The 22,956-nt window shown below is 41.8% G+C and overlaps 1 protein-coding gene across 2 annotated transcripts in view; it reads right to left on the bottom strand.

Annotated features, from left to right (window-relative positions):
- Window positions 1–22,906, bottom strand: part of SYDE2 (synapse defective Rho GTPase homolog 2) — a 28,916-nt gene extending 6,010 nt beyond the window's left edge. The window contains exons 1-5 of one of the 2 annotated variants that reach the window (XM_027651599.1): window positions 22,798–22,906; window positions 18,651–19,373; window positions 8,901–10,000; window positions 6,093–6,219; window positions 571–752 (exon numbers count right to left, since the gene is read on the bottom strand). In XM_027651599.1, coding sequence (XP_027507400.1) covers window positions 571–752; window positions 6,093–6,219; window positions 8,901–10,000; window positions 18,651–19,373; window positions 22,798–22,906 — 2,241 coding nt within the window. The remainder of the gene's footprint in view (window positions 1–570; window positions 753–6,092; window positions 6,220–8,900; window positions 10,001–18,650; window positions 19,374–22,797) is intronic. The other variant, XM_027651600.1, reaches the window with a different exon arrangement.
- Between the last annotated feature and the right edge of the window lie 50 nt (window positions 22,907–22,956).

Genomic DNA, 22,956 nt, shown 5'->3' with positions numbered 1-22,956 from the left:
CATTAGAAAATAAAGAAACCCTCAATATAATGTCAGCATCTGAACAAGCTTCCAGGGAATGTCCAAACACTGTGCAGGCCACTTGCTCAGTCCCTCCCCCCAAAATGGGCTAACTGTGGTTTTGTAAAGAGGTGAATTTGGCAGGTAACAGTGCCCAGCACTATTACGCTGCACAGCATAGGATATAAAGGTTTTATTACACATACGTAGGAAAGAGAAATGCATTTGTAATTACATAAGGTAATTACAACAGAGAGCTCCACAGAAGTGGAGCAGGACTTCACACAGGAAAAATCACTGATTTAACAATATAAAAGTAGTGATCACAGCCTTACATTCAGTTTTACAGAGACAATATAAAATGAAAACTAGAATAAATCCAGCAGTGCAGACCCTCCAATTTATCACACCATGGAAGTATTTTCAAAGACACAGAGCATCACATATCCAAGCGAACCATTAAGTCAGATACATAGGCAAACATATACTGAGACATTCTGTATCCAGTGTGAAAATGTTCCTTTATTTTCTGAAGCATGCAATTCACCTGAACCTGCTAACACTGCTCACCTTCTCAACATCTGGCAGGCAATTCAGAAGGGCTGCTGTGTGCTCAGAGTCACTTGGGTCATTCTCACAACCATTTGCTGTCATTCTCAAGGGATTTTTCACCATGGCATCCAACACTGCTTCATAAAGCTGCTTGGTTATCAGGGGAGAGGGCAGCTCTCGCAGATAATCCTTTAGGACACCTTCACAAGAGACACAAGAACAGGTGCCTTTAATAAGCCGCAGATTCACGTTCCAGCAATTTTTTGGGAGCATTAAGGTATGTCAGCCTCACCCATTCCATAAGAAAGCCCTCCACATCAGTGACAAGCCTTGCACTCAGGAACGAGGGACGGAAGGACAACAGCAGAAGAGCACAGTAACGAGGGGCTGGGGTACAGGGGCTGCTGTGCGTGCAGGAGTGGGGACACTGAGCACAGAGTGAGTATCTCTCCAGGTCTCCTTCATTTTCAGGGTGAGGGAGAGGCAAGGAAAGGGCTCTTATCGGTCCATCTCCCATCCAAGCAAAAGAGCTCCCACAAACACCAAAATCTTCAGTTTGATGACCCCTCGTCTTTCATATACACACAGAAGTTAGTTTTTCTGTTTATTTTCGGCTATAAAATTATGACCAAACATCCCAGTGCCAGTGGCACATGCAGTGAAGCACACAGCACCTTATCACCTACCAAAGCACAAACCAAACAGATGCCCTCATGACAGGGGAAACACCAACTCCCTGCTGCCTCTGGGTACCCTGCACCCCCAGCACACCACTTGCTTCTGCTGTGACAAATATAATTCACATCTACAGGAGATACTGGCTAAAATACCCAGACACTGAGCCCTCCCCGTGGCAGAGACATACTGCACTGTTTCCGAAGCTGCGGATATGCTGGAGGAAAGGCTGTTCCTAGGGGATGCAACAACCAGGCAAGTGCCTTATTAACCCCTATTCTTTCCACAGACACAAACAAACAAAAAGAAAAAGGAATTGAGCATTTTCATTCTTGTAAGCTGGCTTTGGAGGGTGGCTGATACTTCATTTTGAGAGGGGTTTCAGTGATCAGAAGAATAATAATTAAAAAACCCCAAATATTAAGACTTCTAACAGCAACCTCTGGAAAAGGCATAACAGGATGCTATCCAGGAGCAAAGTATCCACTAAAACCAACAAAGAAAACTGAAGGAAACAAGCCTGCTTCCCAGCAGCTTTTATTTTCCTTAAAAAAAAATGCATTCTGTGCCACAAATACCTACTCATTTTAGCTAGATCACAACTGAATTTAAATACTTCGTTAAGTCGAAATTGTGGATTAAAAAACCCCAACTATTCAAAAGCAGGTACTGTAGTTAACAAAGCAGCCTGTCCTCCAAACAGGCAAAGTTAGAAAGGTAGAATATTTTTTAGCAGGCACTCCTCATAGCCTTGTAAAATCTCACATCACAGTAATTAATTACCATCACACTGTGTTATTTAACAAAGTAACAGTTTTTATTATCTCAGTCTGTTATAACCGAGCTGTAAAATGAACTGTACAGGACTGGGCTTTGTTAAGAGGTCGTTTCTGAAAAAATACAGGGAACGGAAGTCAACATTTTGCCCTTCACTGCATGTTCACATGCAGAGTGTAAGTAAGAGTTGGCTTCTACCTGTACAAATATTTTCACTTAAAAAGAATACTGCACCTAGCTGTAGTGCAGCTGCTAAGGCAGCATTGCAGGAGTAGCGCTACCTGAAGCGGCACCTCCCCCCGGAGCTGCCAGACCACCTCCCTCTGTAGCACAGGCATGGGGCAGCCAGGCAAAACTTCTGTCTCTGCAGACCTCCACACAGCTCCCAAGAGCTCACTCTGTGCTTAAAATGGGAACATCCCATCAGGAACAGAAAATATGTGAACAACCATCCACATATTTTCCTGAAAAAGTATTTCCCCTGGTGGTTTGGTGCGGTTTTCTGTTTGTTTTAAAATGAATATGTCACTTTCATGACTTCTCCACTTAAGTGGCTAGGTTTTGTTTAGTAACTTACTCATATTCCTCTCTCCCCACCAAATACTATTTCTTCCCTGGATTTAGAGGCTCATGTTCCATATGTGGATTAGCTGGTTAAAATATTTATGAGACAAATGTGGCAGATGCTGGTGCTGTACAACACAGTTTGGGATGTCTTCCTTTTTTCATAAGCAAAATACCAGCAAGAGATGCTGACTTCTTTCAAGACCTTTGTTTCAGCCTGGCTCTTTTTGGAAGGAGAGGCTGAAATCAAAATCAGCTTACATTAGGAAATGGCATGTTGTAATCAAATCAGCTTATACTGTTGAAACACAGCTGTCTATTAATAATTATTTATCAGGAATTCCTGTAATAGCATCCACAATCATAGGACTACCACCTGCCAAAGGACTTTCTCCTGTTCAGCCCTGAATAACAGGATGGTTTCGGAGCCATGAATGCCCCTTGACCTTTCTAAATCGTTTTGCTATTCTCTCAGCTAAATTAGCCCTGTAAGAGACTGCTGTTATTTTTTTCCACGAATCTACGCTTCCCAATGCTGCCAACCCACTAGCACATTCCTCCTGACACAACCACACACAACAAATTTAGACAGAGAGCAGGAATTGCCATCCACTTCATTAATTCCTCATTTTTCTGACCCACTGAACTGTTAACAGTATTGCATGCTTTATGCAGAGATAGGAATTCACGTGGATGTGAACAGACACGATGTAACAACATGACTACTGGTCAGTTCCAAAAACTGGCTGCACGCTTCAGTTTGAGCCACGAGCACACTTAATTGTGTGTAAGCCTGTGCCAATCCCAGGAGCATTTCTCAGTCAAGATTTAGTCATTAAATGTTCATTCTTTAGTCTTTGGACAGCTGTCAAAAAAAACCCAAATTAATCTCTTTGGAAAGGAGCGCTACTCAAATTTCAAAAAGGACATAAGGCAGCACTTCTTTTCAAATCAGCCAAGATTTATGCTGAGGATTCATATTTTATGGAACACATGTTTTGGCTGATAGAAGTATGAATCATGTGCATCAGCCTCAGCATTAAATACTCAGGGGAAACATTCTCCCTCAACCCAACTCCCTAAGCATATGCAGTAAATTTTGTGGACTCTTGTATTCCTAGCATAGAGGGTAACTCAGTTGTCAGCAAAAATTGCAGGTTCCCCCATGAATCCAGACCAGACAGTTGCCCATAATTAGAGTGGGCTGCATTTTGGTCAGTGAAAGCTATGGGTACAAACACTCCTTCCTTCCCTGTTCCCCCCCAACAGGACCCATACTAACACAGGCACTGCAGGCAATCACATAGCACATCTGCAGGGCTACCAGGGGAAAAAAATCCATTTTTTAAAATGTAATTTCTTAAAACTATTTGTCCCTTGTAAGGAAAGCAGCATGTTAGTAAACTCTTGCAATAGAACACATACAAAAGCATATCCAGTAGTGTTTCTGTAAGGTAGACACCAAAACTGTACTCTTTTCACTCTTGTAATACAAACTCTGGATGAAAAAAATTATCCTTCAGTAGTACCACCACCAAGCAGGACCTGCACGGTCACCAGAAGTTCACTGCCAACAATGAGGCTTGTAGCAATGTATACAGGAAAGCATACTTCAAATCTTTCAATTTGACCAGCACAGCATAAACTCATGATGGAAAGATCTGTCAGCCTGTGCTGCTGCCCTTCCAGGGCTTTGCATTAGCACTGAGCCCTCCTGCAGGTGAGACTTCAGTTTCAGTCGGTTCTGGTTAGTTCTGAGTGTACGACATACTCAGGAAATTCAAAATGCTTAGGAAATGTTACAGATTCTTTTCTATATGGATGAGTATTAAATTCCTATACCCTTTCCCCACAATACTCTTGAACCATTTCAACAAATACTGTCTTATTTTAATGATTATTTGTAGCATGGGAGTGTGATGCCATTTTTAGTATTCTAAATTTAAAAAAAAACCACCAAAAACCAACAAAATTTTCCAGTACCCCAAAGTTTACATTAACCAAGTTGCAGTTTGCCATTTGTCTGCTTACAAGTCAATATCACACAGCTTTTGCTATTGGGTAGAAAGCAATTTCCCCTTTTGAAGCGATTTACAAAAGTCGAGAAAATAAGATTTCAATAATTTCATAGAACAATCAATCTGATCTTAGAAGTTCTCACCACTTTTTCTCATTAACTTATTTGCAAAGACAAGAAAATTATCCAGTTTAAAAGATCATTTATACTATACCTTTATCGTACATCCAGTTTATAAAGGCTGTATACTGTCAGAGTGAAACAGTGGGAGCTTAATGGTTGGACTTGATGATCTTAAAGGTCTTTTGCAACCTAAGCAATTCTATGAATCTAAAAATATAAGTTTCTGATGCTGAGAATGCTGGTACTTGTGATAAACACTGAATCCAACAGTGAAATCAGCCAAGGCAACTAAGGTGAACTGACTAGCTGCACACTCTGAACCAAAAGGTTTATGTAACTCAGTAAATGTCACCCAGTAATATCTTCTGATACACACTGTATATTATAAAATGTAATGAACAAAATTAATTCCCAGTACAATGTAATTAAATAAACCACCAAACAGGGTATAACTCTGCCATAAAGCTAGATGTTGGGTGTTAGAGAAAGGGCTTTGAACTGAAAATTTATACCCCAAGTATTGTTGTTACATTTTCCATCCCTTGATATACGGGCAATGAATGCTTCTGACTAATTTGCTGGAGCAACTGGCTTACTCAGTGATGCCTGAAATTAGATCAACTTTAGCTTACATAACAAGTATCAATAGTTATAAAACTGTTCCGCTTTTAAACAAACCAAAAAACCTCAACAACTTACTTCAGTTCTGCAGTGCAACTCCTGTGAAGAGACCCATGTAAGGAGCTGACACAGATGCAGCCAGGCTTCCCAGGATCTTCTGTTCTTGCACTTCCAGCTCTTCTTACCTATGCCTGGAGTTTGCTGCACAACAGCAAGTAAAAGGGCCACTCCAGGGAGCAGGAGAAAGCTGCTCCTTAATAAGGTTTTTAAAAAAGGAGGGATCAAATGCGCTTTCCTGCAGCTCTAATTAGCCTGCACAAGATGGGAAATCTGTTTCCCTAACTCCTGTAATCTCCAACAAAAAGGGCAGAACGACTGATCCAAGGTGGCCCTTAGGTCACATGGTGTGGAGGTACCTGATCACAAGCAAGTTTTTCCAGATCTGCCCCAATAAAAAAAAATGGCAGAAGTTTAACCAGCTCTGAGACTTTAGCTCCTTTCAGATTCCCACTTCCCTCTGTAACTGGTGGAGCAGTTACTGAAAGCAGTTCCTTCCATGTTCTCCTCCTTTCAAACCACTGCTGCTTCATTCATATTTACGCATGGCCACAGTTTCTGCGCTTATTCCCACCCAGCTTTCAGCAGTACAAAGCAGCAGTTGAAAGCTTATTAAATTACAACAGAAAACGAGCTCACATTTTAAAAAATACATTAAGAACATGGCATAACTCTATACTAGAAGAAAAGCAAGTAAATGTATTACCTGTTATGACATTAATATCTGGGTACTGGCTTTCACAAAGAGTAACAGCCTTGCTGTCCCTCTCAAAAGCCTCTCGAAGCTCTTTCTTAACCGCTGCTGAGCCACACAACCGGTACAGACCCACCACCTGAAAGCAAAACCAAGAGCCTCAGGTCAGTCACTGGCCTGCAGAGGGGACTAGTAATGACATCGTGTGGTGTCTCATTCAGAGAGTGCAACAAAAGCGACTGTTTGTAAACGCGTGTTAGGGAAACCCAAACAGTGGAAACCGTCAACATACACAGTATGGGACACTTCACAAGAGACACCGTTGAGCAGTAAGTGAATAACGTGAATGTTTTCTCAACAGTGAACACGCTGAGAAGTGTTTTATGGACAGAACATGAGCTTTAAAACAGAATTGTTTAATGCTTTGCTTTTATGCAAACCCGGGAAAGAGAGAAACACAGATAAAACCTGTATTCGCTTCTTGCCCTACTCATTCTGATCATCATCATTTTTCCTAATTGCTTAATTATACAAGCTAGAATTCTAACTACAGTAGAAAGAAGTGTTTAGAGCCTTATGTAGACAAAATTGCAGTATATCAAATTACAGTTATTAATCCCCAGCAGAAAAAGTCATATAACTGACCCCTTACTAAAAATGAAAAATGTTATAAAACAATTAAAAAAACAACACAAAACCAAAATAAACCAAAACATTTTTCCTACAGTACTAAGTTATGTAGTAAAAACCTAAAAATTTTATACCCATAACCAGTTTCAAAAAAATTATGAATACCCCATTATTACACCTATAAAATGTTGTTTTAAAGATGACAATATGCTGAATTCTACGTGTTTCAAATTATATTTAAAGTTTTCTGCAAAACAAGGGTTATTTAACATGCTTAAGGTGATAAGACTGAAACCCACACCACTCGAACTGAATGACTCGTTAAATCATGTACCTTCATGCATTCAGATTTTCCATTTTATAATTATTTTTAATTTTCATCAACACCATTTATACAAAGCACTCCTATGATCTTAAGAAACTAAATCTTAAAAATATTAATTTTATTTTAATTAACTTTATAGGTAGCTGTACTGAGCAGTAAATGGCTAGTCCAAAAGTACCATGGGCTCAAGAAAAAAAAAAGCCAAAATCAAACTAAACAAAAAAACAAACCCACCTGACTTAGACTATACTGGCTTAAGACCATGGGAATGTAGGTCTACAAGCAAGAGTATTTGTCTGGTCATATATTAATTCCTTTTAAAATAAATGGAAAGTTATCCAATGGAAGTTGTACTCCCCCTTTCTCAAGACTGAATATGATCTAGTAGCTGCCTAAGAAAATTTCTTTTAAACTTTCGAAGTTTTTTAATGCCACAACTGAAATTCAGGTGGAGATAACACACCGTGCAGTCTGTAGGAAAGTCGAAAATGTCAGACAAGCACATGGTTAAAAGAAGTTAACAGTATATTTTGCATTTTTGGTTTGCCCTGCGCAAACACAAAATAGATTTCACGCTCAAAAGCACCAGGTACATTCAGATAACTCAGATCCCAATCGCTTCATTACCAGCATTGCCTTGATTACCCAATATCATTTGCGTGACTAGGTGCTAATAAGCCCAAAATAAAATGTTGAAACCATGGGACACATACATTGGAAAGAATAAAACTCCTCTCTTCCACTGATTTGCATAATGTTAGGAGAAGCATTCACAATAAGAATCATATAGTTATTATCAGCAGTGACTTTCAGCAAAAGAACCATACAGAAGTACCATGTCTCTATACAGTTTATGACCTAGATAATAAACAGCAGAGTTAATCTCATCACACCTGGAAGCATATCCAACCTGTCAGCAATTTAAAATAGTAACAGTGGTAGGTGTGACTACTTCTCAATTTCACCTGACTGAGAACAGGTGTAAGAGACACCAAGGGCTCACACATGATCTGGAACAGCACACAAGAGTCCTCCCACCAGTTGCAAATCAATCACCAAGGGGAACATGTGACTTTAGGACTATGCACAGTCCTTCCTAATAGAGTCCTTGTCTAGCATCCATTAACTGGTGATTTGTTTCCATACCTTGTTTCTCATACATATTTTTGCCCATTAGGTTACGTCAACCAATAAAACTCTACTGGGATGAAAAGACACTGGGCACTACTGCTTTACAGCAGTCTTAATTTGAGAACAACCTGAAGGAGCAGTGGTGTGGTGAAATAACTAATTCGGTCCCTCAAGGTCTCCTTCCTTATGTTAATGCTGTGTACAAAGTGATGGCAGAGATGGGTCTTTGGTTGGCCTCAGTCTGCACACAGGTAAGTAAAGTTTTGATGAAAGACCTGTTCTTCATCACTGTGTCACTGCACACTGTGTCTCAGTTTTGGGTAGGAGGGAACAGTATATCATATCATTTTTGCTTTCAGACATGTGTTCCTCCATTGTTCCACGTCTCAGAAATCAAGCATTTTCAAGTTCTCAGCTCATCTCTGCTGTTTGAAGGTGAGTCTATACACTGGAGGCTGGCAGGTTCATTTCACTATCCCTAGTCCTAAGGCACTACTGGGAGCAGGTCCTGTTGTCAAGCATACTTCTTCTCTGCAAAGGCCAAGTTGGAAGCACTGACTGCATGCAGTCGTTATTCTTCCCACATTACAACGGCCACTGTTCACCACATAGAAGCAGCAAAGGAAAAAAACTGACATAGTGTTTTTGATTTCCCCATTTTCACTCAGTGCTCACACTGCAACAGCAGCTCAACAAAGAAATATTGACAAAAGAGATTAAAACATGCACAGTACCTGACAGCCTCTCTTTTCAATCTCCAGAATGCATTTCTGCAACAGAAGTGGCACCATCAAGCCTGCATTTTCCTTCTCTACAACTTTTCGAGCATCTACCCCAAACATCACAGGCTCCCGATCTGCATCAAGGCCATCAAGAGAGTTCTCCCACTGCTCCATGAGCGACAGCTTGACATAAATAAGCCCCCTCGGTTCCAGTTTGACAGCCAGCTGATGTGTTTTTGTGACTCGAAAGAGAGTGGGAAGAGCCACAGTTCCATGACAACACACTCGATTTTTCCGTGGGGTGGGTTCCCAGCTGAACACCACCAGCTTTAAGTGCTGGGCATTTTCAATTTCTATGTTGAATGTGTGGTCCATATCTAGAAATGTTGTCCTACATGTAAGCAGGGCAGTTCTTGCTTTGTTTACTGAGTCAACCTGTATTGCACAAAAGACATCTTTTGAGTCTATTCGTGGTGGTTTTAAGTCTTCAGCACCATAAAAGTGAATGCTCATGAGTCCAGAGATGTACTGAGAGCACTTGGGCTGATCAGAAAAGTTGTAGTGTCTGAAGGCATCAATATCTATTTCAGTTTTACCACTGTTACTTGGAAGGCTCTCCTTTCCTTTCCCACACTTGGTTTCATGCCTGTGTTTACCTGATTTTGTTATAAGTTCAGGAGAGTCGCCATCACTGAGGTAACCACCTTTGTTGAAGGATTTGGAGCTCCTTGAGCTTTTCTTTTTGAAGGTGTGTTGCGATGACACACTGCTGTCAAGATGGTAACGACTTATCACATTCCTGCTGGCAGCTGTGGCTGAGTTTCCAGAAGATGGCAAAGACACTGTATGGCTTGTATCCCGGCAGCTACCTTTCAGCAGGGAAGGAGGATTATCTGAACTACTATGGCTTGAAGTTCCCTTGACACTCAGCTTCCTGCTCAGCTCTGGCAGCTTTTTCATTTTCATGGAAAGCTTCCTCACAGTCCTGGGTGATTTAATTCTATCAGGGAAAGGCCAGTTGATTGATCCGCTTTTTTTCAGAGGACTAGGACTTGGAGGAGAAACCTCTGTGGAGGGTATGTCAGCCTTGGGTGCAAGAGCAGCTCCAAAACCTTTAGAAGAAAAGAGAAGGAATAATCATTTTCAAACTGCTCAGTAACTGCATTTCTTGACAACTAAAAAATAAATCCTGAACTAGGGGAAAACATGTTGATTTGTCATAACTTGATAAGCACAATTCATTCAGACAACCATCACTCATTCAGTCAGATGTTCACGAGCATTCAGAAAGCTGTGCTCTACTGACTCGTTCAGCCAAATTTGGCAATTCGTCATCAAAAGCCAGATTTGTTCTGCTTTATGGAGATGAAAGGGCCAGAAACTACACATAAACAAATGAGCGATCTCATCCACTGCATTCAGCTCCATCATTTGTGCTGCATCCCCCATACCAGCACACACAGCTGCATTCCTGGGGCACAGGTGCAACGAAAACAGACTCAAATGGGAAAGCACCAGAAAATGGCAAAGGCACCCTTGTCTACAAAGCAGTTGGCTAGACAGCCAACACATCAGCATTACCACTCCTTTTAGGCCTAGAGGAAAGACATTTGTGTCTAGTAAAGAATATGGCTCTTGTACATGTGCCTCTATTACCTCAAAGAGCCCTAAATCTCTCCTGTGTAGATGCAGGCAATATTACACCTTTTCTTCCATTTCTCTCAGCTCCTTCTTTCTACTGCAGAATAGAAGAGGAAGAACACAACCAGGATTTTTTTTATTCCTTCCAAAAGCTGCATCCTGCACTGCCTCATTTCTCTGCCTGCCAGCAACCTTCCATCTTTCCTGGCACTACCATCCCACAACAGGGCTTAATGTTAGACAGTTCCCAAGAGATGTTCCCAAGGGAAATCATCCAACTTTCGAGGTACCACACCCCCCCCCGCAAAGAACAAAAACAAAAAAAAATTTAAAAAAAAAAAGACAACAAGGAAAAAAGCAGCAGGCACTGATGCTAAAGAGTGCAAAAGAAAAAAAAAGATTCCCTCAATTTAGCAGTAAAAGACAGCTAATTAAGGAACACAATCAGACATAAGCAAGTACTGCACACAGACAGGAACCTGTGGTTCACCTCATACTCAAGGAAATGCAAATACCAAGTTTTGCTCAAGCCATTCTCACTTTTACCAGCATGAGGTAGTAACGACTGCAGGAAAGGCAATCAATTTACCCGAGTTAAGCAAGTATGTAAGAGGGAAACTGAGGCCAGAATGATAGATATTAATAAAATTACGTGAGTACTTTCACTTAGTCACTTCTCTATCCCTCGAGAAACCAAGAGTGGCTCTTGCTAGCAACAGCCATCCCACTCCCTCATCCCTTTTCAAACCTTAGCAGCTCCCAACAGGACTTGCCTGTGCAGGCTGAGGTGCTGTAGAGCCCCTCAGCACACTGATCTTGTGTGATTCAATCAGCACAGGCAGCTCAGAGAGACTCAAACACCTTTATTCATCCATCATTCCCCCTTGCTAGCCAGGGAAAGGGAAACTAGCTCTAGCCCCAACAGAATGGGTCGGTTTAAATAACTTTTGCAGATAGTTGCTTAAAAGTGTATCTTTATAAAAGAAAGTTACAGTTATGAAGAATAATGCATAGAATCTGTTTTCCAGAGGAACAGAGGAAAATTCACTTAGTCCTTCATCTCATGGAAGTAGTTCCCTTGCAGGGGAAGGGCTATTTCTAGCACGCCTGCTGTGCTTTTCTGGCAAGCAGCGAGTTAGAAATGTGGTGTTTGATAAAAACGCACAAAGCCCTCCCTTGTACTGAAAATCACTGCACAGTCCCACTGGTGGGTTGGCCTGGAGTGCTCTGCAGCAATCGGTGCCACGCTGCAGCCTCTAACATTAATCTTCCCTTTCTGTCAAAAGCCTCTGGCACAGGCTTGGAAAAGCAGGCCAGCAAATTAAACTTCCCCCCAGCTCGTTAAAACCAAAGAGTCAATCTAACACTACAACTTTTATGTGTTCAACTTCTGCTGCGTTCAGCACCAAACAGTTAAAGTGAAATATGTGGCTGGAAGAAACTTAACAGTCGAGTATTATGCAGGATGGTATTCCCATCAGCACTGAGCCACATGTTGTTCCACTAAAGCCAGCAATGTGCTGAGGTATGCATGCAATTTTAAGAGAGTGTACATGACAACTCTGAACAAGCTGCAGAAGGAGTTGTAGCACAGTCCAGTAACAGTTCACTTCACAGCCTACCCATCTGACACAGCTTTCTCACAAGGGTGACAGAGGAACTCAGTTGTACCTCTTTCCTTGACCAGGTTACAAGACTGTGCTGCAAACAGGCTTCCCACTGTCCCTGTCCCCAGTTGCTCTGCCACTGCACATCCCATCTCAGCAGTCAGACAATAAAAATATCCCTACAAAAGGGTGGTAGGAGGAGATGAAACATAAGAGGCACCTGTTGCACCAGGGCAGTGTGGGAACAGTTTTATATATGCAGCTGACTATCTGTATGTGTGTGTACATAATTTATCTTTTACAGTGCGAACACTCAATTCCTGGAACAACCTTGCCAGGGATGTGGTAGAGTCCCCACCACTGCAGATTTTCAAGATGCAACTGCACAGGCTGCTAGGTAGTCTCATCTAGGCTCCCCCTCCCACTGAAGGGTGGGCCGGATGATCGTCTCATGCCCTCTCCAACCTGGGCTGTTCTATCAGATACTGTCTACTCCATTTACCTTATGCCTTCTGGATGCTTTAGCAGTATGAGTAATGGGGGAGGGGGGAAGTTTTTGGAGGACAACACAATCTGAGTTAAAATTACTTGACACCCTAAGCAACTGCTTCCATCAGCTATGTGTTCAGCTTGAGCATTAAAGCCACCTTTCACTTTACCCAGCGCTATGGCTGTGTGAAAGCAAAGCCCTTCCGTGACTGGAGAGACATGAAGAGCCCACAAGGCTTCACAAACCCAGGCCCCCTTCACCCACCCCATCCATCCCGGTGTCCACAGGACAATCACTACTGTCCCTTAGCCAAGCAGGTTGGCACTGACAGACCATACCCCTACACAACACTGCCCCAAGGGAAGAGAGGATCAGACTCTCTTAAGAACTTACAACACAGCCCCTGCCAGACATGTGCAGTGATTTAGCACAGTAAAAATGCTTGTCTGACCCTGTTTAAAGCTGTTTACATGTGCTTGGGCACATATATCACTGTCACACCAACTGCCAGCAACACATGCTGTTTTACAGGCACATTTGACTACCCTATTATACATGTCACATTCCTCATTGCTTAAAGTGGGGTTTCTGAGTCAATGTTTCTCAAAAAACATGTAATTTATTTTTGGGACAATAAGTTGAGGTGAATAAATAAGTCAAAAAGCTATCAGTTGTTTATTACAGCAAGCTACTTTAGTATTAAACAGCCACTCTCATAACTAATGGAAATGCTGACTTCCCACCAAAATAAACACGAGCGGTAGTTTAATTTTTCCTACCATTCTCCAGACATTAAAAGTACACTACATCTAACACTGAAAGCATCTCTAGAATAATGGCATTAGCATTGAAGACCAAAGCCATTTCATTTTGAAAAGTGAAAAAAAATACAGTTAATACTAGGTGGTTATAACTTTCAAAACTAAAGTGTCCCTTCTGCCAACAGTTTTCATGCTTTTTTATTTTTTTTTTTTCTAAAATCAATCTAAAGACTAAGTGGGAAAATATATTAAAAGTGAAAAAGCAGCAAATCTAAACAGAAAAGGCCAAACATCTCAAAATTGTTCTCATGGCAAATAATGGTTGAGTGAAAAAGGGTTACTGTTTTTCTGTGGTAGATTCCACAAGAAATTGATCTGGATCCTCAACTGACACAAACAGACAGCTCTATTTATGTCAAAGGCTGTTAACTTCCTCAGGTGTAGGTATAGTTCTAGGCCTGTTCTGATTATAAAATTTCAGAGCAGAAGTGTAAATGGCATTGAGAGAAGGATTCATGCTATATCAAATTCAAGCAACTTCAATTAAGATACAAGGAAAGCATCACCTATATCTACTTCAGCAACTGGGCAAAAGAAAATTAAAAAAACTAAAAAGAACTTTTAAAACCTGAGATAGAAAGCAATTATTTCTATGTTACATCCTAATTACTTATATATGAATGGAAGAATGTCTGGTTTTAACCTGTAAAAAAAAAAGTTTTAAATAAATTAAATAATTTGACCAATGCAGTCTCTGAGTTCTATCTCACATATTGCTTTAGAGTCAAGGAACGGAGAAATTATTAAAAAGATAAAAAATAAAATCTCTAAGAACTCTGTAAAGATAATTTGTTTTCTTCAAATACTATACACATTAACATTAGTTAGGCTGTGATGAACCCATCAACCCCAGGATCACTTTTATGGGAGCAAAAGATATAAAATAAATTACTTTAAATAGTGCATTAATTAAAATGGGAAGTGATTACAGCCTATCATGCACTCCAAGAGGTGAAGGGCCTGACCATGGCCTGCTCTCCATCAAAGGGGCGATCCTAGGAGCATCCTTCACATGGGCACATCAGTACAGAGGGGAACAAACACTTTAGATCCCTGACCAGACTTAAAAGAGTTCAGTATCTACACAGAAGTATGAGTTTGTTGCAGATATTTTAAACATTAAGGATCCTGCGATGCTCATAAGCCACAGTTGGCTCTACTCCGACGCTGGAGCCCCACCAAGACACTCGCGGCAGCAGCGCAGCTGATGCCAAGCACTGTCTGTTCGGGCTGCTCTCACAAAGGTTTCCTTTCCTCACTGTGCCTTTCATGGCATGAAAAGCAGCTTTGCCCCTGCTTCCCCTGTCAGAGGATAAAAACAGTTAGCCAGGAAAAATCAGAAACTGAAAAAGGCAGTAACTATTTTAATTTAACCGTTTCCACTCCACAGCTGCTACATTCTTTTGCCTCTTTCACCAGCAGGTCTTTATAGTATTGTTGGCCCATGGATCAAAGACAAATGCATGAATAAGCCCTTGACCTTCAAAAGCACATGCACAAACTCCCCAAAAACCCACTGAAAATCTGGCTTCATCTCTGTAGGAGAAAGAGGGAGCAGAGGGACCTTTCTGCCACACACCTAACCATTTTGATATCTCAAACACCATGCAAATATTTGACATAAATGCTTTCCTGCCTCATGAGACCAAAGCTCCTTGTATTTGCAAATCAGTTAAATGACAAAGCATCTTCCATCTGGAAAAAAATTAAAATTAAGTGTTTGCAATACATGGAAGGAAACTTGTAAATAGTATTTGCTGCCCAGTATACTCTACACGTATTGCTGGAAGCTTGCTTGCAACATGTAAGCATGCAAAATATTTGCCTGCATTGGCCCCAAAAGATGTACTTGCAAATCAGGATAGTGGTCACAGTCTAAGTGGAGAAAGAACGCTGTAGTTTTAATACTATTTAAGTCAAGTTTCAGTTGGCACGTATCAGGGCTAAGTGGGAACATGGTATAAATCTTCACTTGCTGTAACATTGAAAAAAAATTGTTGACAGAGATCCTTACCAGGATTTTCCATCCAGACTGCTACACAAGCACATTTTCAGTAGCAAAAGCACAGTCCAGATCCTGGTAACCTACAGTGCACAAGTCCTACCAGGATGTCTCTGAGATATACAAGAGATGATTCCACTGATTAGGTGGACACTAATCCCAACAGAAATCCTCCCCGAAAGCAAAAATATTACAAATTCTTCAGAAGGCACTATTCAGAGCTCCACAATGTAAATCTATCACAGGAGCCAACATTACAAAGGGGTGTTTTTCTTCAACAATTTGCAGGTGATACAACTATAAAAACATACAGTTAGAGTTAAATCCTAAAGAGTTGTAAAGAAAATTTACTTTAGCATTTTACAATGCAAAAGCCCTAAATATAGAAATTCTCATATTGCATTTATAACAAAAATATTCCTATTTTCCAATCATAACCATTTGCCTGTGAAGGGAGACACATAATTAAAAACAGCCTCCAGGGTCCTTTCCACTTAAAGTGGTCTCCCACAGACCCAAGAGCACAAGCTGGCACTATGTTTCTACATTACTAATTTGGAACTAAGTTACCTTCTTACTCTTACCTTTGGGTGTTATAAACAAAATATAAGAATTATTTTCCCAAGCTCTGCTGTAAGGGCAACTTATTTCTAATCAGTTTCTTTTTAAAAGCCAACAAAGCCAGAATTATTCACTAAGGAATTACCTGACAAATCCTGTTAACATAAATGGCATTTTCTGTAGAAAGTAGCCAGATTAACACCAGTAACTAGTAGTGTAAATTAAGACTGTGGGACAAGTTAGCACCTCTACAACCATGTATAGGAACTACCTATTTGCTGCTCTGTTTAGATAGACTTCCAATAACTGAATTCTATAATTTATTTTTTCTTAATCTTCTTTCTAATAAAAAGTCTTAAAAGATAACAAAATAAAAGAGAAAAAATCCATTACCATTTTCTCTCTACAAAATTGGAAATCCAAATAAGGCAGCAATGTTTAAGGGTTTCAAGGTAAAAATGATTCCATTGTCCAAAGAAAATAACAAACAATACAACGAACAAATACATGTATTTTGCTGGGTTTTGTACTGCCCCACTTTTTTCTGTCTCTACTTTCCAAAATCTAATATTTAGGCTCTAATGCTAACCAATATTGACATATATAAAATCGTACCGATAAGAATGGTAAACAGACTTTTCCCTGAAGCAGTAATTGCTTATTTGTCAGGAGTTACCGCTTAATGTACCCAGCTCTCTATGAATACAGACATCCATTTCATACCAGTTGTATAATTCAAACAAGGTCCTAACACAAATAAAGTTAAATTGGCCATGTTGCCCTTCATGCACTGATTTTGTATGGATGAGCTGTCATTTTAAATTTGACTGAAGATAACTGTAGATACCTTAACTGGATTAAAAAGAAGAACTAAGCCCCTTCTCCATAATAAAGCCAATTACTGAGCAGCAGGGATCTACTTCATTATCAATTAATCTATTCAATGTGATCACCATCCAATACATGTAAAAGGAGAGCTGCATTTGAAGTACCTTAATTAACTCAATGCATAATAAACAAATCAGGTGAAATTCATAACTTCTCTCCTGGTTTCATGAGACATTTGAAATAGGCAACTTTGCTTTCAGAAATAAATGCTTCTCCAGTATGAAAACAACTTTGGTATTTTTCTTCTCACAGAAAGAGATTTATTTCTTAAAAAAAGAAATAGTCATCCATGTATTGAGAGTAACCACCTAAATGGGACGCAAACAGTTTGTAGGACACACATGGCTTCCCTAAATAACCATGTTTACTGACTTCTACAAAGCATCTAGAGCCCCGACAAAGACAAAAATCTATCAAAGAACATGATATTTCATGTCTGGCAAGCAAATAAAACAGGTCTAAGTATTTAATGCAGTTTACAAAGTGAGCTATTTCTAAAAAAATGCCCAATAACTTTAACACACTTTGCAACTACAAATATGCTTATATCTGCAGCATTTCCACAAAAAGAACAAAATGTGAGCCCCCAAAAGACCAAGTGTTTTTTGATTCCTCTGTTTACAGTGGTTGCTCTGGTGCCTTTGAAAACAAACCCTATTCCCAGAAGTAATCTCTGCACCAGGAATCCAGTCACAGCAGCTTCTGACACACAGGGACACAGGGCCAGAGGCTGCCAGGATGGCAAGGCTGGATGGAGACAACCCAAATGCAGGGCTCCTCCAGAGGGCGATGCACACCTGGGCTTCCATGCCAATGTTTCAGGTCTTCACTAAGGATCAATGAGCCAAGCAGAAATACAGGCTCTTAAATGTCAGTGCTAAGAAAGTGTGAACTTTCTCCAAAGAGGGGGACCTGGAATTCCCTGTCTCCTGAACTTCAAGCTGTTTTTAACTTTGAACAGGATACTAGAGTTAAGGTCAAGATAATATAAGGCACGTAAGTAATTAAAAATAATACCTTTTTGGAAAGGGCTGGGAGGATTTTTTCTGCTTACTTTTGTTTGGTGTGGTTTTATATTTGTTTGAGGTTTTTTAACAGACTGGGAAAAATCTTTAATAAGATGCTGAATTCACACACTAATGGAATTATGGAAATGAGACTATCAAGCACTCAGCCAAAGATAACAAGGAACAAAGAGGCTGGCTTCTGAAAGTGAAAACCACTCTCCTCCAGTCTATTAGATTAGCCTGAGACAGTCAACAAGACAGTAATTACAGAAAGCAACGTGATGAATAGCATTTATATGGTCTTCCAAAAAGTCTTTATTAAAAAGTCCCAGACAGCAAGGTAAAGAAGCTTGTGCAGACATTAAGTAGCTTTGAGGCTGGAATCCAAGGCCAGGGCTGGACACCAGCTGACAAAGGAAACCCAGTGTGTCCTCACATTACCAGGCTTCATCAAGCTTGCTTTGTAAAACCTTTGTCTTCAGTGAGGTGGGGGCCAAAGAGTACAGAGGCCAATCACACCTGGACATGCCATGAACAAACTGACTGAAAAAAAACCATGCAGCTCCAACACTTCACAGGTATCAGCCTCACAACCTGAGTCATTCTCAATGAACCTGACATGCATTTCCACTGGAAATTTGCCTGATAATGTAAAAGGAAGAGAAAGAGAAGAGACATAACAAGAGTTTATTATTCCTCTAAAAGACAACAGAGGTCATAACACTTATGTTCCTAACATTCTTACCTGTTGAAGGGCACTTAAAGGCAGGATTGTCCTCTGCTGCTGGCATATTAGGAGCCTTGCAGGCAAACTTTTGCCGGTGCTGCTGCACATGGTCCCCGGGATGTGCGGCATCGGCCTGACTCCCTTCACCAGGCTGCACTGTCCAGTTGTTCCCCATGCTCTCCATGGAGCGTGTGGGACCCTCATGGGGACTGGTGGCCATCCCAGAGTCACCTCCAGGGTGGGGTTTGTACCGAACCGATGGAGAGCCCACAGCGACAAGGCTATTTGCAGCAGAAAGGTGGATCCCCGCCAAGTCGGGCTCATCATCTTCAGGGATGGGGTTGTACCATATTTCTCCCTCATCATCCGCGTCATTGTCCTCACCCAAGTCCAAGGCAGTGCTCCTCGCCGTGGCGGGGCTCGCGGTGCTTGGCATGGCACAGGCTCGCACGGGGCGCTCCCGCCCCACTGGTGACGTGGAAGGAGCCCATGGCACTGCAGGTTCAGGCAGCGGGATGGGGGATTTGGGTACCGGGATAACAGCCCCATGCACCTCCTTACAGGCATTTTCTTCTTCCAGAGGAGGGGGAGGCCGCCGGTGTGTGCTCTGCTGCAGCCAGTTACGTTTCTTAGAAACGGTAATGCTGTTCACCTGTGGCCTGTGCTCTGGGACCTCGCTGGCCTGGGGGCACTTGGGCTCCTTCCTGCTTCTCGAGGCTATGTAAACATTTTCTATTAAATCTGTTCCCAGAAAGACAGACAAAAAGAGAGGGAAAGACAAATGTTTAGAATATCGTTTTGCTTCTGACAGACAAACACGTTTGCTGTCATATAACACTTGCATTAGACCTTATCCGAAAGGACAAAAGATAAGTTGATATGATCATAAAATTAGATTTCAGCCTGTCAACGCAGAATGTGCACATAACTAATAAAGAGCCAGGCTTGTTTGGCTGTGTTTTTAACACCATGTAATTTAGATAAATGGCAGTGAGATAGCTCTGCTGAAAGGTCATGCATACTTCCACAGAAATGGCTGCTTTTTTCTGCCAAGTTCAGGTACAATTGGTTTGAAAAGGTACTACACAGTATTTCTCCAGTTTAGTTACACCAACAAAGAAATAATCCCTACCTTTGGTGTAACGTACTGCTTAAATGTCTAGAAAAATCCCATACAGATTCACTTCTAGATTTCTATATAAATAAAGGCGAAGATATCTCTTGCACAAAAACCTTCAGAAAGGGCTGTCCTTACCAGCTTTATAAGACAATTAATATGGAAGTATCCCCTGATTTGGGGGGAAATAAAACAAAACACACTGTCGTGAAAAGAAGGAAGGAGAAAGAAGAAATTTAGAAAAGTTTTTACACAACCAAAATTTCATAAAACTACTAAACAAATTCCACTGACTGCTCCCAAAACTTGACATAGCTTCTTTGAAGCAACAGCCAAACATGTAATTGTGCATTGAAAGAGCCCCTCACACTTGAGCCCCCTGTCAGAGCACATGGGAGCTCCGCTCAGCAGCAGTGCCATCCATACCCCTGGCAGGCTGCAGGGCACCACAGCCACACGTCCCAGCCAGGGAGCTGGGAACACTGCACTAGGACTGGAAGGAAAGCTGCAAATACATCCAAATTAAAAACAGGAGGACGACCAAGACAGGGTATCCTCAGCCACTAAGGCTGAATGGAGATAACTGGGCTCTCATAAAACAGACAACTTGTTTTCATGTGAAGCCCTCTGCACTTGGAAATTCCAGATGGGAACAGCTATTTTTTACTGCTTGAACATTATTCCAAGCAAAGAATTATTTACACACCAATAATGGATGCTGCTAAAACATGGACACCTCTCTGGAGGACTCAAGGAGCAGCTCTGTAAATCCAACCAAGTTCACTGGTTTAGAGGAAGACATGAAAGACTGTCATTTGAACACTTTCCCTTTGACCCTCTTTCTAGGTTAGTATTTTAATGGCAGAAGAGATCCTTGATAAGATCTGAAACACCACCATTTTATTTGATGAAAGATTCATCATTGGGCGATTTTTCAAAAGAGTAAGGTTTGCTTGTTTAGCTAAAATGCAATATAATCACTGTTTGTGATTTGAAGAATTAAGTTGTTTCAAAGAAGTAACAAAATTAACCGTGACCATTTTGAAGTCTGTACACACCTCCACTGAAGTGTTTTGCTACACTGGGGCCTAAATTGATCAGTTAACAGAATCTGAGGAAGACAGGAACGCAGATCTCTGTCAAAGTTTCAGTGATTTGCCAGCAACCATATTCCTTCCCCCACCCACAGCCTGGAAATGTAAGCATACCATTGTAAAAGCTCCCCCTTACACACTTTCACTACTGTTTCAATAAAAACTAACCAAAAGGATAGGAAACTAATCTGCATAGGGCTATTCCTATGTTTCCAAAAAGTCTGTTTGGATTGAAGACTTCTCAGGCAGGCATCCTCCTGACAGTGACAAATATCCCAAAGTCCTTGCTTTCGTCCAAGGAGTGGTCCCTGATCTGGTGACAAAGAGATGGAGCATCCGAGAGCTGTATTTCTACAAACAAAAATATCTGCTGCTTCCTGCTTTGCTGTAGAAATGTGGGCCCTTCCGCACTGGTTGAGACAGCCCACTTCCCAAAACAGTGGGCTCCTAAGAAGTACAGCGTGCCTAAAAGTACACACAAGTGACACATCTGGCATCAGCCTCAGGCTGCTCTTCAGTCCCAGAAGCAGCAAACTCAACTTTATTTTCAACATCCATCCGGGTATCTTGATAACAAGCCATCTGCAAGAGCTTACTGCAGAAACATCAATAACCACAAACCTCAGCCCACTCCAGCAGTGCTGCTGCTTGCAGAGACATGCCACCTACCACATGTCTCAAGTCGACCCCATCTCTGAATTAGCCAACATGCTGCCAGAGGTCACTGATTGTAAATGCTCACTGAAACTCATCCAAATGATACACTTAAACATACATCTCCCAACTGCAGTTTCTGCTTTTGCTAACAATATTTGCAAGCACTGCTTCCCCTTTATTTGAACTTGGCCCTGATCCTGAAAGCCCTTATGCCTGTGTTTATTTTAGTAACACACTGCTTCATTTGCAAGTATCTGCACAACCAGTGGTTTGATATCACAGAGCAAGTCTGCAATGTTGTAAGCTGTTATAGGAATGAGTTGGCTTTACACAAACACAAAGTTTTGAGAGACATACTGGTCAGGCACATAGTTTTTGTTCTAGAGCAATGTTTCATTCAGAAGAATGCTGCCTACTAACTATGAGCATTTTAATATACATATTTAATATTATATTTGATATAGTTAAGACCAAGCCTCCACACAAATACAGAACATGGCAATGGTTCCTTCTCAAAAGGCTTCAATAGAGTGTTTAAGAAGAAAAAAAAAGTCAAGTGTTCCATTCACATTCCACTCTATCTACAAAAAACTAAATAAATCAGTATTTCAAGGTAAGCCATGACAGTAACAACACCTGTATGCTCAGAAACCAAAGATTCAACGTTTCAGCTCAACTGAGGTCAAAACTGACATTCTGCCGACTCCGTGGGCACAGAATACACCTCACCGCGATACCATGCCCTGCTCTGCAGACTATGGAAGCGGAGAACAGCTTTTTCCAGCCTCTCCATATATGGATCAAACAATCCACAGTTCTCCTGGCTGATACTTAAAACACGTTCTCTTTCACCAAGTTTCCTAGCAAAAGCGTAAAACATAACTACTACGTATTCAAATGGAACAACGGCAAAACTGAAAACCGGTCTGTAAGATTTCCAGTGCATCTTTAAAAAACGAACAAACCAACCAACCAACCCCAGGAGTAAACAGCAGCCAAGCAGTGACAAGCAGCTGTAGGACGCGAGAACGAGCTGCGACGCGCACGCAGCGCTGGTCCAAACTCCCGAATCTCTCGCTTTAACGAGGAATTTCCACTCCCCGGCAGAAGCGCAGGCACCGACGGCACGGTACCGACTCGACACCCGAGTTCCAGCCCGGCCCCCCCGCTCCGGGCAGCGGGCTCGGCGCATCCCGGCACCCGCGGGGCTCCTCCACCGCCGGCGCCCGGCAGGTGGAGGCGCGGGAGCCGGAGCCGGGCACGCAGAGTCCCGCGGCCGCGCCAGGCACACACTTACCCTGCGGGGCGCAGACCCCGCCGTGGCGGTGCCCGGCGCCCGCCGCCGCGCCTCGCTGGGACCTCCTGCCCCGCAGCTTGGAGAGCGTCCTGCGGAGCGGGTCGGCCATGCCTGGCGCTGGCGCTGCCGTCCCGCCGCCCTCAGCGGGCGCTGCCCCCC

Source organism: Corapipo altera, unplaced genomic scaffold (genome assembly GCF_003945725.1).
Source record: "Corapipo altera isolate COAL_440 unplaced genomic scaffold, ASM394572v1 57, whole genome shotgun sequence".
NCBI lineage: Eukaryota > Metazoa > Chordata > Aves > Passeriformes > Pipridae > Corapipo > Corapipo altera.
This window is presented reverse-complemented; position numbering and strand designations above follow the sequence as displayed.